This window comes from Bufo bufo, chromosome 5 (genome assembly GCF_905171765.1).
Source record: "Bufo bufo chromosome 5, aBufBuf1.1, whole genome shotgun sequence".
Taxonomy (NCBI): Eukaryota; Metazoa; Chordata; class Amphibia; order Anura; family Bufonidae; genus Bufo; species Bufo bufo.
In genome coordinates, this window is record NC_053393.1 from 76,629,521 (window position 1) to 76,655,161 (window position 25,641).

General features: G+C 47.7%; 1 protein-coding gene across 2 annotated transcripts in view; it reads left to right on the plus strand.

Annotated features, from left to right (window-relative positions):
• The first annotated feature begins 3,078 nt into the window (after nucleotides 1-3,078).
• MTDH (metadherin) overlaps nucleotides 3,079-25,641 on the plus strand; it is a 49,073-nt gene continuing 26,510 nt past the window's right edge. The window contains exons 1-3 of one of the 2 annotated variants that reach the window (XM_040431252.1): nucleotides 3,079-3,649; nucleotides 6,506-6,616; nucleotides 10,701-10,785. In XM_040431252.1, coding sequence (XP_040287186.1) covers nucleotides 3,290-3,649; nucleotides 6,506-6,616; nucleotides 10,701-10,785 — 556 coding nt within the window. In that variant the 5' untranslated portion in view covers nucleotides 3,079-3,289. The remainder of the gene's footprint in view (nucleotides 3,650-6,505; nucleotides 6,617-10,700; nucleotides 10,786-25,641) is intronic. The other variant, XM_040431253.1, reaches the window with a different exon arrangement.

Here is a 25,641-nt window from a genome sequence, read left to right on the forward strand (position 1 = left end):
CCTCGTAGGGGGGGAGATAGAGTTCAATTCTTAAAAAAACGTGAGGCCTTCTGGATCCATAGGTTACAGAACTTGGAACCAAGAGGCCTAAGCCGTAAATATGAACTAAATGCCTTTCTATAGGATCTAATCTGTATGCCTTTTTTTTCCCTTACAGAAAACCTGATGTGAAAAGATATCACCCCTACAGGTTCTCATTTCCCTTTCAATATAATATCATACAATACTACGGTAATCATTGAACATCTTTGTATATCATTTATTGACATATCTTGTACTTTTTGCTATTCACATTATTTTTATTACCTTAACGTTCCTCTCCTTATGTATTTCCGCCTATATTCTTGTGTAAGCTCTCGATCTATTTGTCTGTATGTTCCCCTGGCTACGGAACGTCACTTCCGCTGACGTAGTAACAGGCGGTCTATTTAAATGTACTATTTTGTACTCACATTCACTGGTTTGACAAAGACTCGTATAGAGTTGAAACGCGTCACCTTTCCATAAAAGAAAAGTTATCGCATTGATATCAGCGAGTGCCGGTCTTCTTTGCATGGATATGTATGGGACGCCGACCCTGGACATGTGCACCGCTCACTAAAACTACGGAGTGCCGGCTGATCTACTTATTACAAGATGGATGCCTCATCATAAATTTGGCGCATCCTCCTGCAGCCCGTGCGCCTAAACAGAAATTTACGACAGTTCGGAGCTGCTGTAGATTTCTGGCGTCATTTGCCCCCAGAAAACTGCCGTACATGACGATACATTTTTTTAGGGCAGCTGGCCTCGCCCGCTTCCCGCCTTTACCAAACCCTCTTTAGGGAAAGAGGTGAGGGTAGCGTAAAAACCAAGAGATGAGACCATTTTTTTTAAAAGTCATAGTTAAAAAGTTGCAAACACATATGGGATCATTTAACAAACTGGTGTAATGTAGAAGTGGCTTAGTTGCCCATAGCAACCAATCAGATTCCACCTTTCATTTTTGACAGCTCCTTTGGAAAATGAAAGGAGGAATCTGATTGGTTGCTATGGGCACCTAAGCCAGTTCTACTTTACACCAGTTTGATAAATGACCCCAATAGTTTGCCACTTTTCAGGCATCGTGGAGATGATAAGCCAAAAAAGGGGGTCAGTCAGCACCTACCAAACCGCAGTAGCACATTGCTATGGCAGGGAACAACATTAAAAGACAGAAACATGCAATGCGACAATAAACTGCAATATAGAGTACAAAATTGCATAATAATAACAAGTGCTACACTATAAGTGCGAGATACTTGGCAAATCGTTTTGTACAAAATTATTTGAGCCCGTCTGCCGAGCGTCAAGGCGATCTCTGTTAGACGGGTTCCTACGCTAAATTCTACCTGTTAGGTGCCATGACGGCTACCATACACTTCAGGGAGTGTAGGTTCCACGTTCCTGCATTGAATACTACCTGTTAGGTGCCATGACGGCTACCATACACTTCAGGGAGTACAGGTTACACAGCAGGCCCACTCCACAACACCACCGGCGCCAAACGGTTACCAAGGATTGCAGTGAGAGTCCACAAACTATCTCACTCCTGGTGCCATGGCTTCAGTGAGTGAGGGGGAGCAGGCCTGACTATGTACTAACACTAATTAAAATCAGCCTATAGGGCAGACAGGATGGTCAGGAGTGCATGACTGAGGAGGCAGCCACACCTCCAGTACAAACTGCAAAGAAAAGCCAAAAAAGGGGGTCAGTCAGCACCTACCAAACCGCAGTTGCAACCAATCAGATTCCACCTTTCATTTTTGACAGCTCCTTTGGAAAATGAAAGGAGGAATCTGATTGGTTGCTATGGGCACCTAAGCCAGTTCTACTTTACACCAGTTTGATAAATGACCCCAATAGTTTGCCACTTTTCAGGCATCGGGGAGATGATAAATCTCCCCCTTTGTAGTTGTGTTTGCAGGATAAAGTCATAAAATGTCCCATTTTCGGAGACCAGGCAGAAACAGGGGAAGCAGTTCTACTAGTGAGGCCACCAGAATCGCACCGTGGCAGCATTTTCACCAGTCAAGTAGGAAGTTGGAAGCGAGACTTGGTGGCCACACGCACATCACTGCTGCCAATCAGTGGCCTCAGCGGCAGTCATGCGCCGTGCTTGCACTGCTGCGGCCACTGATGGTCCGGCAGCGATGACATGAATCCAGACGGCAAGTCTCACTTCTGGTCCAGCAGGTATCAGAAACGGAGAGGAAAACTCGGCGCTGGAACTGGTGCGCCAGTGACCGGTGAGCCCACTTTTATTTTGAAACTGTATGCACATATGAAAAGGGATCCCTGCCCCAAACGGCACATGACCCGGTGACATGCTACTGGGGGCTATAAGTCACAGCCTGTCATTTACTGCAGCGGCACGCGTCATACCCGTCCATGCCGGAAAAGTGTGATACCGCCCAAATTATTTAGGAATACTTTGAGCAAGGGTCAGCAAACTTTGGCCCTCCAGAGCTGTGGTGAAACTACGACTCCCAGCATGCACACTTGCTTGACTGTTGTCAGAACTCCCAAATAAGTGAATGGAGCATATGCTGGGAGTTGTAGTTTCACAACAGTTGGAGTGCAGGAGGATCAATAAGATTGTTCTCATTCGCTGACAAGCAAGCAGAGATTTTGAAAAAGCTGAGTAACAGTAATCTGAAATCCAAAACAGTAACAGAAAACTGCAGAGTACACCTTTTAATCTAAAATAAACCTAATTGCTTAATTCAAACTGTTCTCAACGGCGCATGCGCATCAACATTCAGTAGAGCTGTCACATAACGTGACATGCGCAGTACGTCACGTTCCTAATATGACTGCCAGCTATGCATACATCGCCATATCGTGTACTGGCAAACAAAGTACAATGGGGATTGACAGCATTAAGCGTGTGAACACAGAAACACGCGGCAACTACTGGAATAACATGAAAGTAATAGACAATTTTTCCTAATTTGCTTTCTTTCCTTCCCAGACGGGGCTCGTCACGTGACTATCCACACAAGCCGCTTGTCCACGTCAGCACCGCCTGCTGTACCACGTGACGCGGTCAACTCCCAGTTTTATACCAACATGGCGTCCGTTCGGCCGGAGTGATGACGTTGCCTCTGCGCTAGGCCTGGGCGGAGCCGGGACGCCTCTAAGTGCTCTCTGGCCGCTCACTGTCTTTCTCATTCCCTGTTGCTGACGTGCACAGGCGCCCAGTGGTAGGGGCAGGAAGGAAGGGTGCCCACCTCCAGCTGCCTGGTGGCACATCGCTCCGCCGCGCACCATGAGCTCAGGCTGGCAGGAGGCTGCGGCCCAGCAGGCCGAGGAAGTGTCTGCCCGGCTGAGGCAGCTGCTTATCACAGGGCTCGGGCTGCTTCGCTCGGAGCTGGGCCTGGAGATAGGCCTGGAGCCTCAGCGGTACCCGTCCTGGGTGTTCCTGGCCGTGCCCGTCTCTCTGGGGCTCTTCTTCCTGTTCCTGCTGCTGCATTGTGCTACCAGCCGGAGCCCCCCCAGCTCCAAGCGGGTGACACACCATGAGAAGGAGCAGCCGGTGCCCCTGGTCAAGGCCCCTGTGCCCACCAAGACGGTGAAGGTGGAGGAGCCCAAGAAGAAGAACAAGAAGAAGCCGGCCGAGAAGGCCAAGGTGAGATGTCTGCCACCATGGGGAGGACAGGCTGCATGATGTTACTGATTGGGGGCTGCTGACATCATAGCTTAGACTTGGGGAAGGGGCAGCCGCTGACATCGCGCCTCAGACCGGTGGAGGGGAAGGGGCAGCCGCTGACATCGCGCCTCAGACCGCTGGAGCGGAGGGCAGCCGCTGACATCGCGCCTCAGACCGGTGGAGGGGAGGGGGCAGCCGCTGACATCGCGCCTCAGACCGGTGGAGGGGAGGGGGCAGCCGCTGACATCGCGCCTCAGACCGGTGGAGGGGAGGGGGCAGCCGCTGACATCGCGCCTCAGACCGGTGGAGGGGAGGGCAGCCGCTGACATCGCGCCTCAGACCGGTGTGGGGGGGGGGGGGGGGGCAGTCGCTGACATCGCTCCTCAGACCGGTGGAGGGGAGGGGGCAGCCGCTGACATCGCGCCTCAGACCGGTAGGGGTGAATAACTCAATATGGCAGATTTCAAAATGGCGGCTGAAAACTAAATTACTGCTTATAATACTTGGAAGTCAATTTCCTACAAATTACCCCAGACTGTTCCTGCACGCTGCATGTAGCCTCTAATGCTTGGTGAAGGGATGTAACATGGTTTGTAAGGCTGAAAAAAGCCATCCATCCAGTTCAGCCTCGTATCCTGCAAAGTTGATCCAGAGGAAGGCCAAAAAAAAATAAACCTGTGAGGTAAAAGCCAATTTTCTCATTTTTAAGGGGGAAAAAAATTCCCGACTCCAGTCAGAGATCTGCTAAGTCCCTGGATCACTGACCCTTCTCCAGAAAGCTGATACCTGTCTCCTGTAATAAGTGCGATCTTGCAGGGAGGAGCTCAGACTGCTCTTACAGATGTTCTGTCTGGATTTGCAGGTGTAGGCTGCACAGTAAGGTCCAGTAGCAGCAAATTTATCAAATCTCACCCACGCAATGTGGTGAAAAAAATCCTTGTGGAAATTTGCCTGTCAGATTATGCCGTGGAATGGCAGCCGGATACTTGAAGATTTATCCCCGTCGCGTTTAATGAGGGAAGTTGAATTGTTGCAGATTAATCGTGGATCTGCAGCAAAATCCTCAAGTCCTACACAAACACTATAGTCTAGTTGCAGACTAGGTTTAGCGGTCCAGCATTCACTGGCGAAGATCCGGATAAATCTGCCGAGAATCGTCCAGAAGTAAACCGCTGCCATCTCTAACCCTAGTGTGCACCCAGCCGCACTCCTTTCCCCTGGCGCTTCCATGGCTACCTCGCCACCTCCTGGTCTCTGTACATCTGGCGTCCTGTGATGTCATTGCAGGAGGCTGTGGCAGTGAGAGCACCAGAGGGGGGTATAGTGACCGCCCCCCCTCCCCCATAAGTAGAATCTGCAGGGTCTGCTGTGGATTCTTGCACAATTGTTGCCTACATTTTCACTGTATGTACCCTGAATGTTTGGCAGCCGTTCCTCTGCACAGGTTATAAGGGGCAGTGACTGTAGGAGGAGATATGACCACTTGCGGGGGGGTAAACCTCACACTGCCTGTCAGCCGTGTCATGCCAGGTTTCTGATGAGAAGTGCAAGTCATCAAAGTTCAGCTGAAATCTGGGTAATAGGGGACTTTTTCAGACCCCAACCCCACCCCCCGCCCCCGGTGTTACACTTTCACAGAAAAGCAAAAAAAAAAGCTGATATGGAGCATGAGAGCAGATGCTGGTGTTATATTCCTAACATATATTTGGAGGGGGGGGGGGGGGGTGAGTAAAGAGTTAATTGTCAGGGACATGTGGTGGAGCACAATTTGCTTTTGTCCAGTCTGGTTATGGTGCCACTGGCCCAGAAATGACACCCCCTCCCCCCCACCTCCCCTTCCCAAAGAGACAGTACTGTAGTTGTCAGCCTGCAAAGACCGCACCATTCCTGGTGTATGTTTATGGGGGAGCTCAGCGACTATGTCCCGCTATAGCAGGCTTCTATGAGGGACTCTCCTGTAGCAATGTAAGATGAGGGCTGGCAGTTATAATATGGGGTTTTCCCCCAGTTGTGTAGATTTTTTACTGGGAAAGTTGGATGACAGGCAGTATTTAGCCTCCATTCTACTGTTGTCGCCCAGTTTTCCCAATGCCTAGAATAGAGATGGCATGCTGGATATATATGAATCCCCGGCCCCATATTCCAGCAGGAAGTCCTGTTCCTGGTATAGTGGGTAAGATGGAGCCGTGCCCTCTACTCCTTCACCAGCTAACCAGAAGCGTCAAGGCAGCGTTCTTAGTTTCTGCTGGATTTAGAAACCTGTCCCCAGCCTTGTGAAATGTGTAACGCCATCCAGTGCTTGACTTCTAGCATGTGAGGCAGGGGGGGGGGGGGGGGGGGCAGAGCATGCCCCCGGCCTGTGCATACTGCCTATGTATACAGGGGTGAGGGAAATACATATCCATATACCAGCGGCTCTGTGCATTCTCGCACATCCGAGTTATTGGTAGTAAAATGCATGATGTCTTTGTCTTCATCTACCGCCATATGCAGTGGGAATGTGCGGGACAACTGCCCCCAGCGTGTGTCCCTGTCGTCCAGAGACGTAAATTACAATATGAACTCTAGTAACTATGAGTATCCGCACTGACGGTCTGAGTACTCTGTGCTTTCTCTGTGCACTCTTCCTCACAGAGGGGCAGTCATTATTTCTGTATGTTCAGCCACGGCTCGGTATGGCAGAGACTGAGTAACTTTGCAAATTCATCACTTTATTGAGAATCCCTCAGCACTAAAACACCGTAGTGCAGAGAATCCCGTCTTATATTAACAGGGGTGTCCTCTGTCTGTCCAGTCTACACCCAGATTATCTAAAGCTGCCAATTTCTTTTCCAGCCCAATGGTCGGCCTGTGGAGCTGTCGGAGGAGGTGGTCGTCCCCGCAGTGAAAAAGGAAACGGCAAAGCAGCCGCAGGAGGCGGATAAGAAGAATGAGAAGAACGAGAAGGTGACGTCATCTAAAGCCTCTTTGCTTAAAGGAAATGTCGTCATCAGAAAATGTTAATCATATTCGTAAAGAATTTTTTTATTTTCCATGTCTATCTATATTTAAACAAAAAACATTAAATCCTGCAGTTTTCGCACTGGCCGCTAAGAATAATAGGCACCATTTACCCATTTCAGAGATTGCTTTATTGCAGTTATCTGCTTATCATTACAGGCAGGATTAAGGCGCATTTACACGATTGTTGGGAAGAAAGCGCATCTTCCCAACAACTGCTCGCTCATTACTGGAGGCCAAGAGCTTCACTTACATGCAGCAATTACCTCCACTGTATGAGGGCGAGCGATTGCCACGGCAGCTGCACTGTTTCTGGGCAGCAGAGTGCTATTTAGACAGCACAATGTGTTGCCCACAAACTATTATTGAGGTGTCTGCATCTCAGGTCATTCAACCCAAAGAATGTTCTTTCCCGATATCACAGCTTATCTGCTCCCCCCTGACCTCTGCAAGGTTCACAGAGCATGCCTAGAAAACTCCCTTAAAAGTCAATGGGGTCAGCTCCCATCTATTGTGTCTATGGCCCATGGTGGCTGCTGTAAAACAGATCTCTAAATGCTGTTAATGGGAATCTGTCACATGGCGAATTGCTATTAAACCAAAAGTATGTCCTTACAGCACTTCATACCTTCTTTCCGTATGTGTGGTTTTTTGTTTTTTTTCCCTCCTTGGAGCTTGCTTTATATCAGGTATCCTCAAACTGCGGCCCTCCAGCTGTTGTAAAACTACAACTCCCACAATGCCCTGCTGTAGGCTGATACCTGTAGGCTGTTCGGGCATGCTGGGAGTTGTAGTTTTGCAACAGCTGGAGGGCCCCAGTTTGAGGATGCCTGCTTTATATCTTCAGAAAATTCACTTTGATCCATATGCTAACGAGGCACGGAGGTGCCCAGAGTGGGCGTTATTTTCATTGAAAGGAGCCCAGGAACGCCCCAGTCAAGTGCCCACATCCATCCTCCTGCAGAGCCCAAGCTCGCCTCTCCACTGTTCATACACTACGCCCCCAGCAGCGCTGTTGCAGTGAGGTCTACATTCCACACTCAACTTCTTAATATAGGATCCTCGCTGGGACCCTTGAATTGTTAAAGGGGTATTTCTCTGAAACCATGACTAAAAACCTATACACAGGATAAGTGGCTGTCACTGCTGGACCACTGCTCTATTCAATCGATGGAAGCCCCGCTCTTCTTCTGATTGGGGGGGAAACCCCCAGAAATTAGACACTTATATCCTATCCTGTAGATGGGGGGGATAGGTTGTGGTTCTGGGATGAAGCATTTTACAATGGTGTTTTAAGACCATCTTCATATAAATGTCCAGGGTCTTATACTCGCTAGTCAAGTATATTAACTACCCCCCTAGTCTCTGCAGCCAGTACAGTCTCTAAGACGGCCTGTCACCTCTCCTGTCATGTAAATAATTGTATTTCACATAAAATTACAATTCTGTAGCATTTGTTTTGAGGACTCTGTTGTGCTGTACCTATGTTGTTCCTGCTACACCTACAGTCGGGTCCATAAATATTAGGACATCGACACAATTGTAACATTTTTGGCTCTATACACCACTACAATGGATTTGAAATAAAACGAACAAGATTTGCTTTAACTGCAGACTGTCAGCTTTAATTTGAGGTTATTTACATCCAAATCAGGTGAACGATGTAGGAATTACACCAGATTGCATATGTGCCTCCCACTTGTTAAGGGACCAAAAGTAATGGGACAATTGGCTTCTCAGCTGTTCCATGGCCAGGTGTGTGTTATTCCCCCATTATCCCAAATACAATGAGCAGATAAAAGGTCCAGAGTTCATTTCAAGTCTGCTATTTGCATTTGGAATCTGTTGCTGTCAACTCTCAAGATGAGATCCAAAGAGCTGTCACTATCAGTGAAGCAAGCCATCATTAGGCTGAAAAAACACAACAAACCCATCAGAGAGATAGCAAAAACATTAGGCATGGCCAAAACAACTGTTTGGAACATCCTTAAAAAGAAGGAACGCATCGGTGAGCTCAGCAACACCAAAAGACCTGGAAGACCACGGAAAATAACTGTGGTGGATGTCCGAAGAATTCTTCCCCTGGTGAAGAAAACACCCTTCACAACAGATCAAGAACACTCTCCAGGAGGTAGGTGTATGTGTGTCAAAGTCAACAATCAAGAGAAGACTTCACCGGAGTGAATACAGAGGGTTCACCACAAGATGTAAACCATTGGTGAGCTTCAAAAACAGGAAGGCCAGATTAGAGTTTACCAAACGACATCTAAAAAATCCTTCACAGTTCTGGAACAACATCCTATGGACAGATGAGACCAAGATCAACTTGTACCAGAGTGATGGGAAGAGAAGAGTATGGAGAAGGAAAGGAACTGCTCATGATCCTAAGTATACCACCTCATCAGTGAAGCATGGTGGTGGTAGTGTCATGGCGTGGGCATGTATGGCTGCCAGTGGAACTGGTTCTCTTGTATTTATTGATGATGTGACTGCTGACAAAAGCAGCAGGATGAATTCTGAAGTGTTTCGGGCAATATTATCTGCTCATATTCAGCCAAATGCTTCAGAACTCATTGGACGGCGCTTCACAGTGCAGATGGACAATGACCCAAAGCATACTGCAAAAGCAACCAAAGAGTTTTTTAAGGGAAAGAAGTGGAATGTTATGCAATGGCCAAGTCAATTACCTGACCTGAATCCGATTGAGCATGCATTTCACTTACTGAAGACAAAACTGAAGGGAAAATGCCCCAAGAACAAGCAGGAACTGAAGACAGTTGCAGTAGAGGCCTGGCAGAGCATCACCAGGGATGAAACCCAGCGTCTGGTGATGTCTATGCGTTCCAGACTTCAGGCTGTAATTGACTGCAAAGGATTTGCAACCAAGTATTAAAAATTTAAGTTTGATTTATGATTATTATTCTGTCCCATTACTTCTGGTCCCTTAACAAGTGGGAGGCACATATGCAAACTGTTGTAATTCCTACACCGTTCACCTGATTTGGATGTAAATAACCTCAATTTAAAGCTGACAGTCTGCAGTTAAAGCACATCTTGTGCGTTTCATTTCAAATCCATTGTGGTGGTGTATAGAGGCAAAAATGTTGAATTGTGTTGGTGTCCCAATATTTATGGACCTGCTTGTATATGCATATACTGAGTGTGTCCCTGCACAGTCTGACCCTGAGCGCTGAGTCAATAGTGTCAGACTCTGCAGGGACACCCCACTCACAACTGGTAACAACTAATTGGACCTTTATTGCAAACAGCAATTTGTTGATTAACTGCTAGGAGGAAAAACGGAGGAACAGCACAGCATAGACATGTATAAAAAGATTCTTAACATTTTTTAAATTTACACCTATTTAAAAAAAAAAACTCATCTCCAGAAATAACATTAGTATGGTGCCACCTACTGATTCTATTAAACAAGCTTTCTTGCCCTCCAGCCCTCGCGTTCTTTGTAAGAAAAAGTATAATAAAAATATAAAATTAAGTATATCAGACGTTTTATTAGGGTTTAGTTTTAGTGTGGGTTCACATCTGGGTTCTGGATTCCGTTATGGCTTTCCATTATAACGGAAAGCCATAAGACGGAAGTCAAAACGGAAACCTTTAGATGCGTTCTGTTTTGATCCGTCTTAATAGAAGTCTATGGGAAAGCATAACAGATCCGCCTGGGTGCCGTTATGCAAGACGGAAAATAAAGTCCTGTCGACAGGACTTTTTTTCTCAGTTCTGCATAACTGAAACTAGACGGATCCGTTATGCTTTCCCATAGACTTCTATTAAGATGGAAAGCAAAACTGAATGCCTTTTTTAAAGGCTTCCGTTTTGCATTCCGTCATAATACAAGTCTATGGGCAGCATAATGGATCCGTTCTTATGGTGGCGCTACGTGCTATTTCTGCCATATCTGGGGATGGAAGCATTTTTAAAATGTGTGGATGTAAAAATGTTTAGAATTATGGATTGGATTTTCCTTTTCACCATTTATATAATTTTAAATTTTTTTTATTTTTTTTAATAGATTAAGAAAACTAAAAAGAAACCAAAGGCAGATCTGAAACCAACACAGCCATCATCCAGTCAAGATAAAAAGGAAGCTGAGGAAGGTGAGCCGTAGTCACATTTTCTAACGATCATCTTGTGTTTGACACTTCTCCACAGCCAACCTTTCAGCTGAGCTTTCTGACTTATCACTGATGGCATAGCCTGGAGGTGACACATGTGACATGTGCAGGGAAAGCTCAATCTCTTACTAGCCGGGACCTCAGGCACTCCTGAAATATGAGCTGCAGCTGTGGCTGGTTCTTCCCGTGTCTGAAGCATTACTTTTTTTAGGAGGCTGGTGAGGAGAATAATAGGCAATGCCTTCTGCCACCTTAGTCACTGGGATTATGTTGTTCCACAGCAACCCTCAAGGTATATATATGTGTATATATTTGTATATTTTCACTGTTGTAGGGTCCTGTGGCCTGGACTTCATGTCCTTTTTGGGTTCACGTTTTAGCAAATGAGAGTAGAAAATCACAGTACATTGGTGTAAAGTTGTAGCAAAAATATGTTGCAGTTACTGCAGTTTCCATCCATCTTGTAATCGCTGCCTTATTGAAACCTTGGCATTACACACTGTCCAACTGCCCTGGGACATGTTACTGATGTATAATTTTAGTGAATGCCATTTTTATTTATTTAGGTAGATTTATTCAAAATTCAGTGCTGATTAATTTTTTTGACATATAACGTTATACAGTTAAACCCTTTTGGGTTTTTCTTCCTGGTCTTCCCAGAGACACAACTTTTATTTTTCTGTTCACGTAGCCGTTGGAAAGCTTGTTTTTTTGCGGGACAAGTTGTACTTTCTAATGTCACCTTTTAATATGGCATACAATGTAGTGGGAAGCAGGCAAAACACTCCAAATGGGATGAAAAAATGCAATTCTGCCAGTTTTACTGGGGTTGTCCCTCCAGTGTCCCTATGCAGCAAAACTGACCTGTGCCCCTCATTCTCTGGGTGTGTACGATTACGATACCCCATGTGTAGGGTTTTTGTATTTTTTTTAATACTGAAATTTTTTTTAAAAACTTTGCAAAAACAAAACTATTTTTTGTTCTTACTGTAAAACCTGTTTCTCTTCCGTTCATTGGGGGACACAGGCTTGACCGTGGGTATAGCTGCTGCTACTAGGAGGCGACACTAAGCGCAAAAGTGTGAGTTCCTCTCTCCAGCTATACACTTCCTACAGGGACTAAGCTTAAAACAGTTTGTGCAAAAGCAGTAGGAGAAGCAAAAGTCAAAACTGGAAAACAAAACAATGTACAAACTTAGAATCACGCAGGCCACAACGAGGCCCGTAGCCAGAGAGAATGGGTGGGTGGGAGCTGTGTCCCCCAATGAATGGAAGAGACAGATTTTACGGTAAATACAAAAATCACTTGTATTATCATTGAGGGATACAGGCTTGATCATGGGACGTTACAGAGCAGTCCCAGGGGTGGGCCATAAACGAAGAAGCCCTCCGGCCAATCGGAGAACCGGCGTCTGCAAAACTCTACGCCCCAGAGATGCGTCAGAAGATGCAAAGGTGTGTACTCTGTAAAATTTGGAAAAGGTGTGCAAAGACGACCAGGTAGCCGCCCTGCACACCTGAAGGGCCGAAGCCCAATGATGTACTGGCTAAGAGGCCCCACTGCCCGGGCAGAATGAGTAGTAACCCGGAAGGGTGGAGCCTGGTCACTGATGCGATACGCTTTCACAATGGCCAAACAAATCCATCAGTAAATGGAAACTTTGGACGCAGCCAGCCCTCATCTCGGTCCCTCTGGAATGACGAATAGTGAATCCGTCTTTCGGAAAGAGGACGTCCGAGACAGATGGATGCAAACAGCCTGACCCGGTCCGAGTGTTGAGAGACTGCTCACGAGGATGAGACGGGTCAGGACAAAAGGAATGGAGAATGATCTCTTCATTGAGACGGAATGCCGACACTACCTTCGAACGGAAGGACTGGACAGGTCAAAGATCTACCTTGTCCGGGTGGAGGATAAGGAAGGGAGACCGACAGGAAAGAGCCGCTAGTTTCGACACCCTACAGATGAAAGTGACTGCCACCAAAAAGGCCACCTTGTAGGACAGGAAGCGAAGGGAACACCTGCTGCAAAGGCTCAAACAGAGAGGACTGGAGAGAGCTGAGCACCAGATTAAGGTCCCAAGGATTCAACAGAGGCCGGTAAGGGGCGCAAGGTGCGCCACCCCCTGCAGAAAGGTCTGACCCGCAGAAAGTTCCGCTGAAAGAATAGAAAGGGCCGAAACTTGCCCTTTGAGGGACCTGAGAGCCAGCCCCAAGTCAATGCCCGACTGCAGGAAAGACGACATTCGCGATAGCAAGAACTGAATGGGAGACAACTGGTGGCGTTCGCACCAGCTAAAGTAGGACTTCCAGTTCCGGTGATAGATCCGGGAGGACGACTACTTTCTAGCCCGAATCATGGTCTGGACAACAACATCCGAGAAACTCCGAGCCCTTAGTACGGCGGCTTCGACAGCCATGCCGTTAAATGTAGCAACCCTAAATTCGGGTGGAAGATCGGTCCCTCAACAAGAGGTCCTCCCGAAAGGGAAGACTCCAACGTTCGTCGGCGAGGAGAGGGACTAGGAATGTGTGCCATACTCTGTGTGGTTAGTCCAGGGCAACGAGAATGATGGGCAGACCTTCGGACCTGATTTTCCGGAGAAGACGCGGAATAGAAGGGAACATGTAAGGAAACGTAAACTGCGTCCATGGGATCACAAGTGCGCCCGAGCCTGAGGATCCTTGGACCTTGCAACGAAATTCTCTACCTTACCGTTGAAGAGGGAGGCCATGAGATCCACATCTGATGGACCCCCCCCTGCTTGCAGATCGTGAGAAAGACCTGTGGATGCAGAGCCCATTCACCGGGATAGAGTCTCTCGAAAGTCGGCGATCCCGTTGTCTACGCCGGTGATATGAACTGCCGACAGAGCTGGAACATGGCTCTTCTCCCAGGAGAGGATGAGCACTGCTTTCGACATGGTTGCTGTGCTCCAGGTGCCGCCCTGGTGATTTAGATATGCGACTGGCGTGGAGTTGTCGGATTGAACCCGAACTAGACACCCCCGGAGATGGTCCGTCCAATGAAACGGAGATAGACGAATCGCCCGCAATTCTAGAGACTGGCGCCCGTCGTCAACACTATCCAGCGGAGGGGAAGGAAGGAGCGGCCCAATGTCCGCATCAGAGACATTAACCACCACCGAAGGTCTCGGTGCAGGGAAGACGGATGAGTCGATCCAGGCAGGCCGGGGAACTGTCCCAAATGTTTAGAATGTACCGCTAAAGAGCCCTGGTATGGAACTGAGGCTGCAACAAGGAGAGGACCTGACGACAGAGTGGAGAGTTTGTCCGTAGGCAAAAATATCTTGGCCCGATCGGTGTTGAACAGCATGCCCAGAAACATCAGCTGTCGAGATGGGTGAAGACATGCGTAGGCTGTCCGCCGTTGTCTGGAATGACTGACCCTTGATCGGGATATTGTTCAAGTACGGAATCGCCACTATCCCCCTGGCATCAAGCAGAGCCATGACTGAGGCCAGAAGTATGGTAAAGACCCTTGGAGCTGTGGCAAGACCGAACGGGAGGGCCAAAAACTGGTAATTAAAAGGTCCCACTGTGAACTGAAGGTATTTCTGGTGACTGACGCAGATGGAAACATGGAGGTACGCGTCCTTGATGTCTATTGAGGACAGGTACTCCCCCCGGGTCCATGGATGCAATGACCGCAGGGATTCTATCTGGAAACGGCGGAGCCGAAGGAAGTGGTTGAGGGCTCTGAGGTCTAGGATGGGACGGACCGTACCCTCCTTTTTGGGGAACACAGAGTTTGGAGTAGAATCTGCGAAAACCGTTTTAAACTGGAACAATCACTCCCTGCTGCAGAAGGGTGAGAAAAGCGTGAAAAAAAGAATCTGCGATGGAGGGAGAGGTCGGGAGGACGAGTGAAAAAACCAGGGCGGAGGTGGGGATCGGAACTCCAGTTTGTAACCCTCCGATGAATTCTCATACCCAGGCATCTGAGATGCTAGCTAGCTAGACATGCTGGAAAAGATGAAAACTACCTCCCACTCGACTGGGGGGTGCCAGAGACCACACGTCATGCAGAGGAGGACTTATAGGGTATAGGGCTTGGAGCCTGCTGGCGAGGCTTGAAAGATGGCTTGCGCTTCTGCTCTGGGGCAGATTTGTCAGCTGGCCGCTTTGGGCTGGAGGTACTCTGAAAGGGCCGAAAAAGAGGTCTGCGCTTTTTAGACCTGTTGAAGCATGTCCTACTCTGCGGCAAATGGGTGCTTTTACCCCTTGTAGGATAAGGGAGAATCTCATCCAGACGCTTGCCGAAAAGCCTGTTACCTGTAAAGGGGAGGGACATCAAGGCCCGTTTAGAAGCATTATCCGCCGCCCAGCAAGATAGCCACAGGATACGGTGAATGGCCACCAAAAGGGCTGAAGAGCGGGCCAAAAGTTCCCAGCTCTTACATCTGTGAGGCTTCTGGGCAAGTTGCACTGCAATATCCGAAAGTTCCTCGAAGGAATCCCACGAAGCGAGGCCCTGATGTAGCTTGTTTGCCCACTCGGTCATAGCCTTGCTGACCCATGTACTGCTTCAAAGGCAGATTTGGCAAAAGATTCAAATTTCTTATCCCTGTGGTCTGAGAAGGAAGGCTCATCTGCCATAGGCAAGGTGGTATTCTTAGCCAGGTGAGATACCGGAGGGTAAACAGGAGAGGAGGACCACTTCATTGGCAAATCTTCTGGAAAGGGAGCTAAGACGTCTAAGCTTTTCGGTAAAGCAAAACTCCTGTCACGGAAGTTCCATTCCTTGGAAAGGGAGGAATCAAACTCCAGGCGATCCCATCGCTCGCCAAAAGTTTCCCCCAACCACCCGAAGATAAAACTAGAACCGGCAAATGAGGGCGTAGGGTTCTCAAACTGTAAGGTTTCTATAACCGCTGCAATGATATTGTCTCACCGGAGGACCAGTCTTCCAAACTGTCCGCTATGGTAGACAGTTGGGATGTGACAACTTATCCTCAGAACACGCCTCTTCTAATGACGCGGCGGGGAGATGAAGGAAACGGGGGACGCAGACTTCGTTCCAGGAGAGGGTGGTCTGGCTCGTTTTGCAGAGGACGGCTGTGATGGGGAGTAGCAGAAGGGTCCCCAAAGTCTGACTGGTCAGAGGGTGGCTGCGCGGCCAAACGCCCCAGCATTTCCACAATGGCCCTGTTGGACTGGGAAACGTCCTGCACCATCTTAGACAGAGCACGCACCCACTCCAGCTCTACCATGGGCTGGGCCGGGTGGGGGGGTGACGGGGTCAGAGCCACTTGGGAAGGAGCAGCGTGCTTGGGGACCCCCTGGTCTCCCGTCTCCTGGGTGGGAGTGCAGGCAGCTAGGACTGCCTGTAATCCTGCTAGAAGAAAAGCGAAAAAAATCAGCAGACCTGCAAAGCAAAGGGAGGTCTGTCTCCTATGGACACTAAGCTAAAACTGTTTTAGCTTGGTCCCTGTCGGAAGGGTATACCTGAAGGGAGGAGCTCACACTTTTGTGCTTAGTCCGAAAGAAAACAGTCAGCACTCTGTGTTCCAATAGCGTGGTGCACGTGTCTCGAGTCGGCGTCTCCGGAACAAAGTGTGAAGATAAGACCGGCACTCACTGGTAAGTTGCAATTTCTTTTGTCTTTATTTGTCACATAATACAACAGTGTTGCGTTTAGGCTCTATGTATGAGCCTTTCGCAAACTCCAGTTTGAGAGGCTCATGATAGAGCCGAAACGTATCACTATTGTTTTATTATGTCACAAAGACCAAAGAAATTTGAAACTCGCCAGTGAGTTGTGGTCGTATCTTCACACTTTTGTGCTTAGTGTCGCCACCTAGTGACAGCAGCTATACCCCACAGTCAAGCCTGTGTCCCCCAATATACGGATGAGAATTATTTTTTATTTTTTGTACCTCTCCATATTCTGACCCTCATAACTTATGTTTACTGTGTACATGACTGCTGCCTGGCAGCACCCGATCTCTTACAGGGGGCTATGATACGCACAATTAACCCCTCAGGTGTGGCACCTGAGGGGTTAATTGTGCGGATCACTGCCCCCTGTAAGATCAGGTGCTGCCAGGCAGCAGGGGGCCCCCTCCCTCCCCTGTATTACATTCATTGGTGGCCAGTGCGGCCCCCCCCCCCCTATCATTGGTGGCAGCGGAGAGTTCCGATTGGAGTCCCAGTTTAATCGCTGGGGCTCCGATCGGTAACCATGGCAACCAGGACGCTACTGCGGGGGGGAGGGGATTTTAATTAGGAGGGGGATGGAGGGAAGGCCGCACTGGCCACCAATGAATGTACAGTAATATAGGGGAGGGAGGGGGGGCCGCACTGGCCACCAATGAATTTAAAACTGGGGAGGGAGGAGGGTGTGCCCCCCTCCTGCCTGGCAGCACCTGATCTCTTACAGGGGGCTATGATACGCACAATGAACCCCTCAGGTGTGGCACCTGAGAGGTTAATTGTGCAGATCACTGCCCCCTGTAAGAGATTGGGTGCTGCCAGGCAGCAGGGGGCAGTCATGTACACAGTTCGTAGTATATTCTAACTTGAAGCGTCCCCATCACTATGGGAACGCCTCTGTGTTAGAATATACTGTCTGATATGAGTTTTCACGATCTAACTCAAATCCGATGGTATATTCTAACATAGAGGCGTTCCCATGGTGATGGGGGCGCTTCAAGTTAAAATATACCATCGGATTGGAGAAAACTCAGATCCAATGATATAATAGGGACTCCTGACTTTACATTGACTTTCATCGTAAATCAGGACGGATCAGTTTGGTTCCGCACGGCCAGGCGGACACCAAAACGACTTTTTTTCCTTCATGTCCGTGGATCCTCCAAAAATCAAGGAAGACCCACGGAAGAAAAAACTGACATGGATTACAGACCTACGGACCACAAAAAAAAAACGGTCGTGTGCATGAGGCCTTACAGAGCAATGTGTGTTGGAAAAACAGTTGGAGCATACAAACTCCATGCAGCTGCTGTGTAGGAGTGTATGACCCCCCACAAGATTTCTTTCCAGGTAGCAAGGGATGTGTATACGTTATATATTCTTAATATTAAATATATACATATTCTTAATATTAAATGTATTATTATTTGATTATTCATAATCTTATTAATATTCATCTTAATAATCTTATTAATCTTATTAATATTAATCTTCATATTAATAATCTTATTATAAATATTGTGTGTGTATACACTCACCTAAAGAATTATTAGGAACACCTGTTCTATTTCTCATTAATGCAATTATCTAGTCAACCAATCACATGGCAGTTGCTTCAATGCATTTAGGGGGGTGGTCCTGATCAAGACAATCTCCTGAACTCCAAACTGAATGTCAGAATGGGAAAGAAAGGCGATTTAAGCCATTTTGATCGTGGCATGGTTGTTGGTGCCAGACGGGCCGGTCTGAGTATTTCACAATCTGCTCAGTTACTGGGATTTTCATGCACAACCATTTCTAGGGTTTACAAAGAATGGTGTGAAAAGGGAAAAACATCCAGTATGCGGCCGTCCTGTGGGCAAAAATGCCTTGTGGATGCTAGAGGTCAGAGGAGAATGGGCCGACTGATTCAAGCTGATAGAAGAGCAACGTTGACTGAAATAACCACTCGTTACAACCGAGGTATGCAGCAAAGCATTTGTGAAGCCACAACACGCACAACCTTGAGGCGGATGGGCTACAACAGCAGAAGACCCCACCGGGTACCACTCATCTCCACTACAAATAGGAAAAAGAGGCTACAATTTGCACGAGCTCACCAAAATTGGATTGTTGAAGACTGGAAAAATGTTGCCTGGTCTGATGAGTCTCGATTTCTGTTGAGACATTCAAATGGTAGAGTCTGAATTTGGCGTAAACAGAATGAGAACATGTATCCATCATGCCTTGTTACCACTGTGCAGGCTGGTGGTGGTGGTGTAATGGTGTGGGGGATGTTTTCTGGGCACACTTTAGGCCTCTTAGTGCCAATTGGGCATCGTTTAAATGCCACGGGCTACCTGAGCATTGTTTCTGACCATGTTCATCCCATCATGACCACCATGTACCCATCCTCTGATGGCTACTTCCAGCAGGATAATGCACCATGTCACAAAGCTCGAATCATTTCAAATTGGTTTCTTGAACATGACAATGAGTTCACTGTACTAAAATGGCCCCCACAGTCACCAGATCTCAACCCAATAGAGCATCTTTGGGATGTGGTGGAACGGGAGCTTCGTGCCCTGGATGTGCATCCCTCAAATCTCCATCAACTGCAAGATGCTATCCTATCAATATGGGCCAACATTTCTAAAGAATGCTATCAGCACCTTGTTGAATCAATGCCACGTAGAATTAGGCAGTTCTGAAGGCAAAAGGGGGTCCAACACCGTATTAGTATGGTGTTCCTAATAATTCTTTAGGGGTGTGTGTGTGTGTATATGTATATGTGTGTGTGTGTATATATATATATATATATATATATATATATATATATATATATGTATATGTGTGTGTATTAAGGCAGATTGCCTGGATTTGTGGGAGGGGCTGAGGTCCGCCTCCAGCCTATTTAGGGCACTCCCCTCACCTGGCTCCTGCATCATTGAGGTCTGAGCTTTTGAGAGAGGAGGTCGCTTGTGGAGTGTCGGGAGAGTTGCCTGCGAGTCGCTGAATTCCTGGGAGTTTTTTCGTTGCCATCAGTTCTGGATTTGGAGCATTTCGGTTCTATTTTTCCGGCTTTACTCAGGTTCACTGTGGGTCACGTTTGCCCGTTAAACTGCGAGTCATCTATACGGTACAGCCGGGGCCTCACGGTTGCCCCTGTACCGGTTCAATTCATTTCACCAAACGCTGCACCAATGTCACTGTTTTCTCATACAAGTCACCAGTATTTCATTTCTGTCACGCCTTGTTCAGGCACAATTTGTCTACATGGTACCACCATTCCGGTCAGCACCCCTGCGGCAAGCATGCAGTCGGTTCCTGGGCAATCCCCCATTTCTGTTCATTTCGTTTCACCGAACGCTGCAAATGTCACAGCTTTCTCGCCCAGGTCACCAGCATTTCATTTCTGTCATGTCTTGTTCATGCGTAAATTTATCTACACCGTTTCGCCACTCCGGTCAACACCCCTGCGGCATGCAGGCAGTGGTTTCTGAGTCATCCACACGGTACAGCGGGGGCCTCACGGTTGCCCCTGTACCGGTTCATTTCTTTTTCTTCATACGCTGCACCAATGTCACGGTTTTCTTATACAAGTCACCAGTATTCATTTCTGTCACACCTTGTTCATGCGCAATTTGTCCACACCGTACTACCATTCCGGTCAACACCTCTGCAGCATGCGGCATGGTTTCTGGCCTAATCCCCCATTTCGGTTTCATTTCATAGACGCTGCGCTAATGTCACGGCTTTCTCACAGTCACCAGCATCTTTTTTTGTCATGTCTCGTTCAGCAATCTTCCCACAGGCACAACACTGCGGTCAGCACCCCTGGGGTCCAGGCTCGTTCCCCATTTCTTTTTCAGTCCAGTTCACCCCACAATCATCCACATTCATGCCCCCCCCCCCCTCCTCATGTTCATGTGCACGGCTGCAGGAGCACAAATGCGTATGAGTTATTTCATACGGTACAGCAGGGCCTCACGGTTGCCCCTGTACCGGTTCATTTCACTTCATCAATGCGCACCAATGTCACAGTTTTCATGCAAGTCACCAGCATTCATTTCTGTCACACCTGTTTCATGCATATTCATTCACAAACCGCACCACCATTCCGGTCAACAGCTCTGGCAGCATGCGACCAATGGTTCATGGATTAAATCCCCCCCTTTTTTTCCATGGTTCTTTTCACACACACTGCATCCATGTCACGGCTGCTCGCAGCAATCACCGGCAGCTCATTGCTCATGCCTATTCTGGCGTCTCCCCACAGGACCGTCACTCCGGTCAGCCCCCTGATGGTTCCAGCCCCATTCCCCATTTCTGGGTTCCACCCCTCAAACATCCAACATTCATGCCCCCCCCCTCCCCTACCCTCCCTCCCCTCCTCGTTTTCCAGGTACACAGCACAGGGGCCAGCTGCGGTACACCCGGCACACCCCCCATTCATTTCAAACTTCACTGGGCTTGCCGCGGCGCAGACATCCCCTCCCCACCGCCTCCTGCCTGTTTGCCACTCCTCCTGCCGCGCGGCCGATGGCGCCCGGCCGCGTCCTGGGGCTTGGTCTGCGCATGCGCGGCGATTTCATCGGCGCATGCGCAGTGTCCCGGCGGCCGTGGGGGGACTCCGGACGAATGGGTTCAAAAAAATAAATGGCTTTCATTTTTCCTATGCTCCAAAATGTCACTCCTTACAAACAGTCACATAATCCTCCAAGCATGTTCCACATGATTCATTTTCACTTCACCAACAACGTTCATGGTCCCCCCCCCCCCCCCCCCCCCCCCCCCCGGTGGTCATTTAGGTGTGCTGTCACGGGGGCCAGCGGCGGTGCAACCTGCACCCCCCCCCATTCATTTCACCTCCACTGGGCTTACCGCTGCCCTGACATCCCCTCCCCACCACCTCCTGCCTGGTTACCGCTCCTCCTGCCGCGCGGCCGATGGCGCCCGGCCGCGTCCTGGTGCCTGGTCTGCGCATGCGCGGCGATTCCGTCGGCGCGTGCGCGGTGTCCCGGCGGCCGTGCACGCCGCTTCTGTTGCGGGGGGGCGCCGTCGGACGGCAGGGGAGCCTTCCAGCACGCCCCTTACAGTCATATAACACCCCAGCAGCCCACACAAAGAAAAGAAAAATAAATAAATAAAAAAACGCCATCAAACACCTTTTGGAATAAACATGAAAATTATAAGCCAGGCCCTCTTGTCCAAAATCAATGTATGATCTTATAAATGCTCTTCTGGCTGAAAGGGCATAACTTCCCATACACACACTCAGCTGCAAAGAGACTGTCTCAAAAGGGTTCTTCACCTTTTTGCTAACAATGATCTACCCTTTGGATAGGTCATCAGCTTAAAAAAAAATAATAATAATAATAATAATGGAAGCACTGGGGGGAGGAGTCATCGTCTGGTCATCCGAAAAAAAAAAAATATATATATATATATATATTAGAATAGTTTCATCATAATCAATAAATAGGTGGGAATTGCAGGGACACGGTCCAAATGTTCCATTAAATTGCCGGCACGCGCTTTCCGCCTGGGCATGGCCACACGGCACGCACTGGTCTCTTTTCACACCAGGTGCAAGCTGTCGTTTCATGAACAACCGCCATGATCCGCCCGGTCGTGTATATGTACCATATGCATTTGCACATTTCATCACACTATTTTATGTCTACCCTCCCCCTTTCTTTTTTTCTCGTCAAATTTCAGGCATTTCATCAAGCTCTCCCATCAGCGTTACCCACGGCCTCCATCACTCCATCATTTCAAACAGCTCATTCTGGATTAGAAGGCATCATGCGGCATAGCCAGTCTTTGTCCCGCTTAGCACTATCAGACGATACACATAGAACATACGACAGAGCGTTCACACTATTCAACAGGCCCTGTTGGAACACAACATCACGCACCCTTTTTGTCATGATGTCTCTTCCGGGATTGGCTTCTTTTTGCCACCTCAAACTCATGTCATACAACACCATCAAACCATATCTCACTGGCATTTCAACATCATATGCTAATCATACACCCCAATAACATCAGCTTCATGTCCTCGCACCAGATCAAATCCATACTCAGAGGTATTCAGGAAACGGAACCCGCACGTCCAGCCCAGAGGCTACCCATAATCAATCATATCTTCAAAGCATTATCCGACTTACTGGACGCCACGCCTCTGGAAACAGATACCAACTCCATCATCAATACGGCATTTACTTTACCTTCTACGGATTCCTGAGTTCCGGGAAATTCACTACAGCCTCCACGACCCGAACCTCACCTTGTCTTCTTGTCTCCCACTTGTCAAACACATGGTTCACTACATCCTGTCCTTACCTCACTCCAAGAATAGTCAGCACTTACCCGTCAACATTTCATATCACCCCACGCACAACAGATGGTGTCCAGTCAGGGTCCTGGATGCTCACAATCAGCGTCACAAGTTCTACCCTCTCAACCGCTACTTCAACTACATGGTTCGGTACTCACCACCACCACCTTCATGACCCATGTCGGGTCATCCCTCACACAACTAGGCCTCAACGCAGCCAACTACTCAGGGCACTCCTTTCGCATTGGAGCCACGTCCACGGCCTCCAGTGCCAACATCCTCACTCATGGCATCAGGGGATTGGGACGCTGGGAGTCATCCGCTTACGCGCAATACATTCCCCAATCCAACACAAGAGTTTAAGAGTGGCTTTCCAAAACATGTCGGGTTAAGCTATTGATACATCAATTGGCTACAATAAACTGGTTATTTCCATTTTTGCCCTCTTCTTTCTCAGGCCTACCTCATCCTCGGTTTCGGCACACCACATCCGACTGCACTCATTCCCTGCTTTCCCAGGGCTCTTCACTGTACTACCGTAAGCCCCTTACACAAATATATATATATATATATATATATATAATGAAAAAAGGGCAGCACTCCAATAGATAAAAATAAAATAAACTTTATTTACCCATAAGGCTGTAGCGACGTTTCGGCTCCTACACAGGAGCCTTCCTCAAGCAGTGTGTATAAATCAAAACTCTGGATATATATAGTGTTACAACCAATCATAGGCAATTACATATCAAGTGGACATAATAAAAAATCGAAATACAAGATACATTATAAATATATGAATCAATAAAACCAACCATGCAGAATCATTGAATCGTGATACATACAATTGTAAAATAGTTCAGTGAAAATATATATATATATATTATATATAGTACATTTGTTTACACAGATCATATAATAAGTGCCAGCTGTGAACAATTACATAAAGTGCTAAGTGCTTACTGGTACAGGTGATACACGTAATAGATGCAGGAGGGAGGGCGGCTGTCATCCATGTTGACATGTGCGATCCGGCGTACCTGAATCGCCACTGCGCATGCCCCTATGACGCATAATGTGTGCTTCCGTCTAACATTAACCTCGTCACATGACGCATGCGCTCTTGAGCTGCAACACTGAGACGGCCATTTTGGGTAAGGGCAGTAAGCCCACTAGATTACACTACTGCTCAAAACAACCAATATTGCCGGTACACTGCAGGTTCAGGGTGACAATGACATATAAAGATGCCCGAGTGTCGCAGTGGCCAAGTGGACTCGGGAGAGGGCCACACCTACACATTGAAGTGGAGCACTCTGCCGTGATCATAGAGCGGCTGCGCTTCCGCATGTGAATGCAGAGTCTCACCGCTACAACGGTCAAAATCCACCCATCACCACCTCACTCTGAGGGTTCTCCTCATAACACCCCGCCATGCTTGTAGCGGAATATAAATAAAAAAATACAGAAACAGTTATTTGAGGAAATACACAAGTCTAAAAGCCGTATAGTGCATGAACAGACGTGTCCAGATGTCGTGATCGCACAGCCCACATGAATGCAACACCACTTCTCCTCATCCCAGATCCAGTGAAAAATCATCTAAAAAATGAAAAAAAGAAAAAGAGGAATACATTAAAAATAAAGATCAAAATACATATTTTTGACCAAAAGAGAACTTGCGGAACAAACAGGAATATATGTTTTATACACACAAGTCACATATTTTACAGCAAGGCAGTCGACATTTAGAATGCAAAGAGAGAGGGCAAACCACGCAGCTAACCCACTCCAACCTTGTAGTCCACATTGAGACCACATGGCTGTAGGGAATTGAGCGTGTAAATCCATTTTAGCTCTCTCTTTTTTAAGAGGCCAATTCTGTTGCCACCTCTCCTAGGCATTGGTATATGGTCAATAATATAACACTTCAGATCTTTCTCAGTGTTTATGATTGGCAAAATGTTTAGAGACTGGTAGATCCAGTCGTTTCTTCCTGACACTAAGTCGATGGTTATTGAATCGTGTCTTAAAATCAGTTGTTTCTCCAACGTATAACAAATTACACGGACAAACAATCACGTACACGACGTGATTGGAGTCACAAGTCAGATAATGCCTTATCTGATATGAAACTCCAGTTTGTGGGTGTACAAAGGACCTACCCTTGATGATATATTTGCAATTTACGCAGGACAAACACGGAAAACAGCCGACTCTGGCACCTGTCAGTGTCCGCTGTCCTACCGCTTTTGAGGTTCCTACGTCTGCCCTAACCAATTGGTCCTTAAGACTCTTGGATCTACGGTAGGACATAATAGGGGGAGAATGGAATTCCTTAACGGTGTTGAGACAGCCACCCAGTATGCTCCAGTGACGTCGGATAATGTTGTTAATATCGACGCTCTGTTCACAGTGGGTGGAAATAAAAGGGATCCTACTAGTTTTCACTTGTTGTTGCACTTTTCTTTTAAGGATATCATCCCTGTTAAGTTGACCGACCATTTTCTTTTTCTCATACAGCAATTTGGTTGGATAACCTCGTTGCTCAAATTTATGCAATACTGTATCAAGCCTGTTATTGGATGTAATGGGGTCTGAGACTATGCGTTTAACTCTCAGAAACTGAGAGTATGGAAGAGATTTTACCATGGATCTAGGATGATTACTATTGTAAGTCAGTAGCGTGTTCCTGTCGGTAGGTTTCGTGAACAGCTCTGTCTGTATTTTACCCGCCGACAGGATCACGCGAGTATCGAGGAATTGCATTTCAACAGGGGAATGCACCAAAGTGAACTGCAATGCCTCATCAACTCCATTTAGAAAACCATGGAAATCAA